At 39.9% G+C, this 10,173-nt stretch overlaps 1 protein-coding gene across 1 annotated transcript; it reads left to right on the plus strand.

The window, feature by feature from the left end:
* Positions 1–6,313: 6,313 nt before the first annotated feature.
* On the plus strand, positions 6,314–9,698 carry LOC129729625 (uncharacterized). The gene is made up of 5 exons (XM_055688342.1): positions 6,314–6,543; positions 6,607–7,223; positions 7,286–8,566; positions 8,627–8,861; positions 8,924–9,698. The coding sequence occupies exons 1-5, from the start codon at positions 6,448–6,450 to the stop codon at positions 9,260–9,262; spliced, it is 2,568 nt and encodes an 855-aa protein (XP_055544317.1). The 5' UTR covers positions 6,314–6,447; the 3' UTR covers positions 9,263–9,698.
* The last annotated feature ends 475 nt before the right edge of the window (positions 9,699–10,173 follow it).

Genomic DNA, 10,173 nt, shown 5'->3' on the forward strand with positions numbered 1-10,173 from the left:
ATAGTGTAGTGAAAGAGATTTTTCAGGAAAGAAAAAATCAGCTTAAGATTTTCAAACACATTTTTTTTAAGTTTCTGAGCATTGAAAATGTTCAGAGGGCCTTTAAACTCTTTTTTCGTCATTCAGAATCATTTTAGGATTTGTGATGAACATCACATCGAACACACATTTATACCGCATTTCTTTACTCCACCAGCACACCTAGTTTTGACCTGGGGCCACCCTAACTACTGTTTAAACTCTTCTCCATTCGAATCAATGCGTCCTGGAGGAACCTTCTTCAGATGTGTGACGTTGCGACAAAACTCTTTACGAGATGACTGTGAATGAACGACAACATCGGATCCGCTCTTCTTCATTATCACGAACTCTTCTGGGGGAAAGTCCATTTCAAGCGTATGGCTGTTTATCATTCGATTTATAACGAGCCATTGGCATTCCTATGCCGAGTAACAGTGAATGACAATGCACTCATGTCCTGGGCTCAAATTAATTTGTGCCCGCTGTCACCAGTAAGACACAGATGTATGAAAAGAGGCGGTGATATGCTATCTCGTTTACACATATGTTGAGATGTTAGCATTTGAAACATGGTGTAATGCGGGGTGATTTATGAAGACGCGATCGCCTTCTTGAATCTCGCTGGATTCCGCTCAAAGTCTTTTATCCGCATACTACCTTCCCTTCTCTTTCTGAAGAACATCAAAATCACGTGCAGCTTCATTGTCGACATATCCTGGCATGTGAGGAAGTCTAGCTTTTATTCTGCATCTGAGCATTAATTTTGTCGGTGGTTCGCCAGTGGTTGAATGATTGGTTGCATGATACACAAGTAGATATTCATGCAGCTCTCTTCGCCAATCTTTCCAGCGTTTCTGTGCATTTCTTAACCGCTTCGCTATAGAACGGATTTGGCGTTCTACCAGCCCATTCATCTGTGGTCAATATGGAATCGTATGGACCAGCTGTATATTGTAATCAATACAAAAATCTCCAAACTCTTCACTTGCAAACTTCGGATCATTGCCTGCCTTAATCTGCGATGTGACACCGTAGCGGCTAAACATCTCTCCGCGAACTTCCAGATATCTGCTATGATAGTCCACGGCTACCAACAAATGTTCACCAATAGGCAAAGGACCAAGAAAGTCGATTGCGATGTCTTCCCAAGGCCCAGAAGATAGCGCTTTTCGAAGCATTGGCTCGGGAGCATTCGGAGCAGAACTAGGGTATATTCATGGCAACTTCGGACAAATAATTCTACATCTGAATCCCGTTTGGGCCACCAAACTACAGATTGAAAAACGACTTCATCATTCGCATACTATCTCTCCGAAGAAGGCCGCATTTCTGCATCGCGTCTACTTTCATTTACAAACTCTTCCTAAAAACGGCAACAGATTTGGCGTTTACTGTAGCGATACAAAATTCACTTTTTTCGGATGGTGGTTAAAAAATTACTAAGACAGATAATTGAGGTTGATAAATTTCCCATGGAAGGTGATTATGTTAGTTTACTCGAAAAAAAAAAATCTACGCTCTAGCGAGTGGCCTTCCGGCAGTTAACCGAAACATTTACTATTGCGGACGAAAACATGTGATTGCCTACATGTTTTTAAGTTCTTTCTTCGTTTTATTTATCAATTCCTCCTTAGTTTTCGCAACAAAATTGTTGGAGTAGATCTTACGCTTCAGGTTTGTCCAGAAACACTCGATGGTACGCAATTTGGGGACGTTGGGCGGGTTCGCCAATTTTGGTAAAGCAAAGCTTTGGTGCTACATTCCGATTGGAAACATATTTATTTATATACAGACTTCGCAGCCGTCCATTCAATGTACAAAACAATTGCGGGGCTAGCGCTACTGACAATAACAGTCTCTCCCGAGCCGAGACTCAAACCTACGACCGGCTTGTTAGGCTACGCTTAGGCTAAATGAACTTCACTTCGGTGCTCACTTCCTTCGTGTGGGAAGTGAAATACGCGGTGTCCTGCCGGTCGTTGCAATCCGGGTGAGACAGATCTTGTTGTCCACCACCCTCGCCACGTCGCGATTAACCGGGAAAATCGACTTGACCATCTTATTCAGGTACTACTACTGCGTTATTGCCTGTAGTTCCGAGACCGTCCACTGCCACTCCCTGACATGCATGTCTAGTTCATGTACCAAGTAGTGTTGCCACATTTTCATCTGTACTGGGAGCTGCAAAAATCTTTTATCTGTACTATTTCCGGGGAAAATCTGTACCAAAATCTGTACCACTGGCTCAAAGTTTTTATTTTCTATATTTATACAGCTTCAACGTGAATTGAAAACTGGGACGGCGTTGACTCAGTTAATATTAATTCCAAATTACTAGATCGATTTTCAATAAAACTTTTGCACACTTTTGAATGGGGCTCGGTAATGCATATAACCGTGCAATTGTGGTTCAATCTCCTGAAAATTCTGTCAAAAAACAATGAAACCCATAATTCATCAACACTACCGATATTTCGGATATTTTGTACCAACATTTTAGTTTGGTTAAATCGAGATTTACGAAAACATGTAACAACTGCCGTTTTTTAACCGAGTGGTGCCATTCTCGGCAGCAAATTACCGATAGTTGGCAGTAAATTCTAAGTGCGTGGATTGCAAGATCCCATCCATTGTATCGTTGCAAAGTCGGCCAAAAAGTTTTGTCTAATCCTTTCTAACCATCTAAAAAATCTGTACTTATCTGTACTTTTTCTCGAAATCTGTAATCTGTACGGTACAGAATCTGTACCGAAAAATCCGAGGAAATCTGTACATTTCAAGATAAATCTGTACAGTTGGCAACAGTGGTACCAAGTACCTGGTACCGTAGGCCGGGGTGAGATTGTGCCAGTGGGGGTGAGATTGTGCCATACAAACCGATTGTTTGTCAGCCATCCCATGGCGATTACAAGACCCATCTTACTTGAATAAGTTAACTTGAATACTTAACCAAGAAAGACTAGTCTTCTGATCCGGAAGAGATGGCCGACAAGTCACGGGTTGGATGGCTCAATCTCACCCCCACTGGAACAATCTCACCCCGGCTGACGATACTTTTTCACTGTTTGGCTGGTTGCACCGACCTCCCGGTCAAGCGCACGCAGTGATGTAGTAGCTCTTCTGGAGCTTCTTGTAGCTCAGAGTCGTCAGCCGTCCGGACAAATTAAAATTTTTTCTGTTGACTCATGGGTTACTATGATTGATGCTGCATGGGTAGTTTCGTCAGTGTGTGTGAAGCTAAACCCATGAAAAAAAAAACGTTCTGTGCTGCCAAAAACAGCAGAAAAACTAAAATTGTATCTTTTGCATTAATACATCATTCAAAAATTTCCAGGTTCTTTAATGAAAAAATGACAAATTCAGGTAGTAATGAAAACCTTATATTTGCACTATAATAACTAAAAGCACAAAGAGCAGACATTTATGTACATATAAAAAAATTAAAAATCGTGAGTAAAAATTTGAATCAAAATACGTTAATACACTAACGACATCTGTCTTGTGGTGCCCCAATTGCACTGCATGAATATTGCTGTATCGATATTAGTGCTTGGTTTGTCATTGACGCGAGCGCCACATAACGGAAGCATTACCACTCATGGTTAAACGACGGTTGCAAGTTTTTACACATCTTTTGAAAATAAAATGAACGTCTGTTCTCTGTGCTAGAAGATATATCTGTTCAAGAAAAAAAAGCGTTTATTCAGCCGAAATCCGCTTTGTAGCAGTTTTATAAGCTTTAAATCTACAAAATTGTTTGTGGGGAAGTTTTTTAATTAATTTTGGAATGCTGATCGACTTCCAATTTACGTCGAACTACAAATTTCAGTTCGATTTTGGAATCGCCTTGGTTTAATTCCTCTGTTTTTTATTTCCTCAATAGAGATAAGTGACTTTTCACCTACGCACACTAGGAAACGTGTAAACCCGTGTAAAGTTGCTTTTGTTTCCTCCAAACTGTAAATCATCGCAGCTCGTTGCATAGATTTTTATCACTTTTTACCATTTTTGGTCGATTATGTTTAGCAGCTTCTTCCGATTCATGATCACGAATGAAAAAAATCATTCAGAAACAAGTTTAAAACATATAATGAGTGTTCAACTGAATATTTGTCCAGCTGCTAAAAACATAGCATTGCAAACAAAACAGCCATTTGTAAATATTTTCCTCAACTAGTGACACTAATACATTCTTACGTAAAAGGTCTGTAGAGATGACTTTTCACCTAGGCACACTAGTGAACTACACGTTCTCCTAAACTGCTGAACATAATTGACCAAAAATGGTAAAAAGTGATAAAAGTCGAAGCAACGAGATGCGATGATTTTCAGTTTGGAGGAAACAAAAGCAACTTTACACGGGTTTACACGTTTACTACCCAACAAACATTTTGGTTGTATAATGACTGATTAAGCTTTAATTCAGTCGAAACCCGTCTAATAGCAGCTTAACAAGCTATCAATCAACAAAATTGTTTACTGGGTAGTGTGCGTAGATGAAAAGTCACTTATCTCTATCCAGCATTTTACGCACCATAATGGCGGTTGCTATAATGCGTGTTCGTAATATGCGAACCTCTCTGCTTACGTCAGATTTGCGATTTCTGAAATATTGGCAACACAAATGTTGCCAGATATAGTTTTTTTTTGATAAAATATATGAAGACTTCAAACTGACGTAAACAGAGTTGTCAAAAGGGTGAGTAATTTATTTCGACCTTTGCATTATAGCGTCCGCCATTATGGCGCGTAAAAAGCTGGATAAACAAGATAATTTTATGCGATGAGGTATATGCAGGTGAGGAAGAAGAAGACATTTTTCTGTATTAGTAGCGAAAAATGGGTAAACCAAACAACACGCAATGGAATATAAAAAGGTACGGAGATAGTTTGAATTTAAGGTTTAAAGGGCTCTTTTTTTGTTAACAGTAATGACGTAGAACTCCAAAAACATTGTGGGAAAACATTGTCCAGTAGATTTTTTTCAAGATTTTCATAAGGTTTTCAAAGTTTTAAGCTGAAAACTCCTTTGTGCGCCATTAAGGACCGTCCACATTTCTCGTGCCGTCCCGTCTCATGGACAACCGTGGACTTTGATAAAACTCCCATCTTCTCCCCACCCCACTGTTTGTTAATTTTTTACAAAGAAAAAGTGAAAAAAATTTGTTACTGTGATTTATTTAGTGATTAAGCATAAAAATGTCAGCAAAAGAATAACAAAAACAATCTCAGACTCATCTTGAGACGACCTAGGCCAGAAAGCCGTAAATTCTATCAGAGTTCAGTCTAAAAGAGCTGCGAAATACACCAAAAGATTAGAAAAGGGAAAATAAGAAATTGATTCTAAATTTTGCTATAAATGATTTCAAAGTTGGAGGCGACTTGAAACAAACGATAAAATGTTGATTTCATGCTGGTTTTTGAAAAAAATCGATAACTACTTTTCAAGCAAAGACATCCGAATACTGGAAACGCTTTTATAGTCCCGAAGAAACCTTAAGATATAAAATCACAAGTTATGCTTCTAAACACGGGAAAAGCCTCAAAATAGACTCCGAAATCTGCTTCAAAATGACATCTAGCATAGCAAAATTGGAGGCCAAACAGAAATTAGCGACGACTTAGCTCGAAATTCCTGAAACCATGAAATTGTCAAAACAAAAATTAATTTCTAATGAAACTATAAACCAGTCGAAGAGATCAAATAAAATATCAAAAACGAACAAAATTTATCAGTTAGTTCAATATGATTGCAAGCTTCTATAGAAGCTGGAAATATAATAAACTTTTCTACAAGTTACAGAATACTTCAAAAATTACAAATACACGAAAACGCTCCGAGAAGCAAATTAAAATCAACAGAAAGTTAAAAAAAAAATATTGATTTAATTTCAGTTTAACAAATTCTCAGGCAAACAGGACACTCCAAAAAATTGAGCATCAGGAAAATGCCAAAAGTTGTTATCAAAAATTAATTCCATATTAACCTTGAAAAACATCTTTAAAAAGTTTGCCGAATATTGATTTTTCCACACTGCTTCTTGAGTTCTACGTCATTATTGTTAACAAGCAGAAGCCTTTTAAACCTATGATTTAAACCATCTGCCGTACCTGTATATATAGTCAATTGAATTTTATATGCTATTCCAAGTAATTCTATTCATTTCAGGGTTGTTGACGATTCCACACTTCAAGCAAGTTATGCTTTCCCTAACGCACGTTACGCATCCACTTGTTTGACAGCTACAGCGGAGCGTTTTAAAATTGATCGTTTTTTAAACAGTAACACAGCGCGGCATAAACTCAAATGTTGATTGCTCTCAACCGTTTTTAAGTTTCTGGTCGAAAAATCTATTGAAAATTGTGCTGTTTATTAGTAGATTCGTGACCATTTGAGTGCTTAGTGTTAAGAAAGCGTGAAACAGAATGTCTTCGTACATAAATGATTTCAATAACAACATCCAATCCTACTTTATCAGTAGCACCTATGGCAATGAAACTTTAGTGACGAATAGTTTGAATGTAATGACTGGTTTTACGGTGGATAAATTATTTTGAAAGTAATTGGCCGTTTTTACTCCACAGCACCTTGCATTGGTTACCGATCAGCGGGTTTTCGATGTGTCCGTGTACGGGAACAACGCATTTTTTGTCAACCTCCACAAGCTGATGAGCACTGGAACGAAAAAGATGTCCCTGCTGTGGTCGGCTGTGTCGGTGCTGGAAGCGGCTACCCGGTGTGAGGAAACTCGAAAGGCCCTGGTTGAGAAGTTTCACTACCTGCCGGTGTTAACAAAAATGCTAGAGGAGACCCACAACGGGGAACAGCAGCAGCGATTGCTTGCCCTTGTCGAACTGCTGACACACGGCGTTCAGCTGGAAAGTCACGAGCCTTACATCGAAACCCTAATGCTGAAGCTGCTCGCGTTGATGGAACAAAACCACGGCCACAAGGATAAGACCGAGCTCGTCACGTTGGCTCTCTCGATTCTGGTGAATCTCTGCTACATGAATCTTCCTATGACCTATCTCCTGACTAAAAATATTAGCATTTCGTCGTTTTGCGGAAGGATTAAGCAATTTGGACTGGTAGCGTGTAAGATGTACATTATTTTAGAGAAAAATGATTATCTGAAAGAGATGGACTTGCATTATTTGCTGAAGATGAGCTTCAAAGAGGTGCGGAATGTTTTAGCTTCTGGGTGAGTTTCATTAGTTAGGATTCTTGTAGCTCTGCAAAAACTAGTTTGAAATTACTTCTCAGGAATAGCTTTGTTCTTCGCCATGTTGTAGATTATCTGCAGTACATTCTTCGGTACAACAGCAGAAATAACTCATCGAAGGAAAACCAGCAAAACACCGTTAACATTGAGGATGATTTCTTCCGAAAAAATCTAAAAGAGTTTTTGGAGGACATTGACAGGCATGCCAGTGACAAAACGAAAGAATCGGGATTTGTTGGCGCAAGGAAAAAACGAAAAGATACCAACGATGATAAAACAATGGGTTCGGTATCGGAGCTAGCAGCGATCGATGATTGCATGGATGTTTTGTTCGAGATTTTAGAATGCATCGTGGCTCTGGAACCAATTAGTGAAACCTATTTAAATTCAATGGTTTGCTTGGCAGCTAAATGGATTCAATCGAAGCAAAGTTGTGCCAAAGCGGTTGATTTACTTAGAGTTATTTTGGACACCACCTCGCAGGGTAGGGAAACGACGGAGAGCATGCCGAAGTTTGTCGATTCCTGTCAGAATCTGCTTGTTGATTTGCTGTCGATAGTTAAAGATAATGATGATAAGAGATTACTCGTTTCTCTTTGCCAATTGCTTACAACGATAGTGAAGGTACAAAACACTGTACATTCAGACCTTGATCACATGGTCGAGCCATTTTTTCGGCAGTTGTTTGGCCAGTTTCTGGAACCCAATCACTCGTTTGATTATTCCCTACCAGATAGTGAAATTCGAGTGTATCTCTGGGCGTTGCACACGTTCAATGAGTTCGCGAATGTTGCCCCGACACTATGGTTTGCGAAAGTGAACAATCTGTTAAACCAAAAGCCGCTCCATTTTCTGATTGCTAAAGGGCTGACATTGGGTTGCTTGGAACTTACCGAAGCTATGTTGCATGTCGCAGCTTCGGCAGATTTCCCCCGACGGGAGGTTTCCCGGATGGTCTGCATGTTGGCGACAAGTTGGAATGGAAATAATCAGTCTGCTGAGAGGAGAACACTGACAGACTCACCACCGTGTGCTAACTCGGCAGTCCTTAGTCGGGATCTGCTTGAGAGAATGAATCAAACTGTTTCGCATATCCAGGATGTCACTGCTGCGGGACACATCAATGACGTGACGAAGGTCGAATTGATCGAATTCTATCAGTTAAAGATTAACATGGAAACTCAGTTGATGAAGGATTTGCGCGTGAGCTTAGCAGGAATGTCGACACAGATCAGCAATTTTATGCATCAGAATCAACTTCTGACAGCGGAAATCGACAAGGTGCAGAGAAAAAACTTGCCCCTCGTGTTGAAAGTTTCTGCGTAAGTTACTTAGTTATCACATACTATGCAAATAATAATCTACAAAACATTTTTTATCAGGCAAGAATCGGAGAATGAATCACTGGAGAAGGAATTAAACCACATGCGATGTGCTACAGCTTCGTACGATAAAAAAATCAATCAAATGAAGCTGGAGTTGTCCGAGTACATTAAGAAAGCCAGTGAAAAGACACAGCAGTGCGCAGCTCTGGCTAAGGAGGTTGAGGCCTGTCGAGCGCGGAACGACAACTACGAGAAGGAAAATAAACGGTTGCAGCATGACCTGGTAGAAATGGTATGACGTGACCTACTAAAACCTAACTCAGTTATTAAATACAAAATCATTTTTATCCACAGACCAAAAACCGTGATGACTCCCGTAAGCTGCTTAAGATTGCCGAAGAGGAGCGACAGAAGCTAGCCGAGCAGAAGAGCACCGACCGAAAGTTGTTCGAAACCAAGATTCGCGAGAGGGAGCGCGAAATTTCCAAACACACCGTCCTCATTAGCCAGCTTGAGCAGCAACTTTCGGCTCGAGATAGCAAGCTTGAAAAGCAGGAGGAGGAGACAAAAGAACTGCTCGCGCAGATTGCTGACAAAGATGAACGGATTGAACAGATCGAGGCGGAGCTTAGGGAGAGTAAAAACCTACAGGAAGCGATTTGCAGTCTGATGAACAAGAAAGCGAAGAAATGATTGTTGTTGGCTGATAACTGGAAAGCGGCCGGATGGGACAATAAATTTTATCTTTTAGCTGATTTGAAGTGTATTTGTAAGTGCTCATGAAGCGTATAAATTGTTTTAGCTTTTTCGAATTGTATCACATACTGGACTAGATTGCAGCTTCACTAATCAATAAGAAAAAGTAGGACTTTCATTTTTACCTTCAAATTTAGGAAAAAGCATGGCATTTCGGATTGTTTATTCCCAGAGTAATTTTTTTAAATTGTTTGATCTAATGCTAAAAAAGTACGATACTAAAACGATAGATTCGATCGCAATCACGTCGAAGATGAAGTTCTTACAAACTCATTTACACGAATATTGGCTCGTTGGATTCCCTCTAATTGTGTACTCGAGAATGGATTGACTCGATTGTATAACAATTCCTCGAAAACTATTCCCCAGAAAATGAAACGCCGAAGCTTTTTCCCCAGAAAACAAAATCCCAGAATGTACCAATCACTAGAAAACTGCTACCCAGAAAGTACTAATCCCCATTAAGTTATTATCCGGAATGAACCAATATTCTCCCGTATTCTGTTCCATAGACCGAGGCCGCTGTCGGAGACCTTTGTTGGCGATTACCAATGTGGTTTTCGGGGAGGACGCTCCACTACGGACCAAATTTCGAGAATTCAACTTGCAGGCTGACCATCTGTTCATAGACTTCGGGGCAGCGTACGATACAGTTAAGAGAAATGAGTTATGGCGAATTATGCTCGAACATGATTTTCCAACAAAACTAATAAGGGTGACACGTGCCACTCTTGAAGGCTCTACATCATGAGTCAGGATATCCGGTGAGATATCGGACTCCTTCGTGACGTTAGATGGTTTAAAGCAGAGATACGGGCTGTCAATCATATTGTTCAACACCGCATTCG

Source organism: Wyeomyia smithii, chromosome 3 (genome assembly GCF_029784165.1).
Source record: "Wyeomyia smithii strain HCP4-BCI-WySm-NY-G18 chromosome 3, ASM2978416v1, whole genome shotgun sequence".
NCBI classification, from domain to species: domain Eukaryota; kingdom Metazoa; phylum Arthropoda; class Insecta; order Diptera; family Culicidae; genus Wyeomyia; species Wyeomyia smithii.

Excerpts from the sequence above, each read along its gene's own strand:
- LOC129729625 (XM_055688342.1), top strand. The coding sequence starts at position 6,448 with ATGTCTTCGTACATAAATGATTTCAATAACAACATCCAATCCTACTTT. Across the intron at positions 8,567-8,626 it reads CTCGTGTTGAAAGTTTCTGC|GCAAGAATCGGAGAATGAAT; the intron begins GTAAGTTACTTA and ends ATTTTTTATCAG. Across the intron at positions 8,862-8,923 it reads AGCATGACCTGGTAGAAATG|ACCAAAAACCGTGATGACTC; the intron begins GTATGACGTGAC and ends TTTTATCCACAG.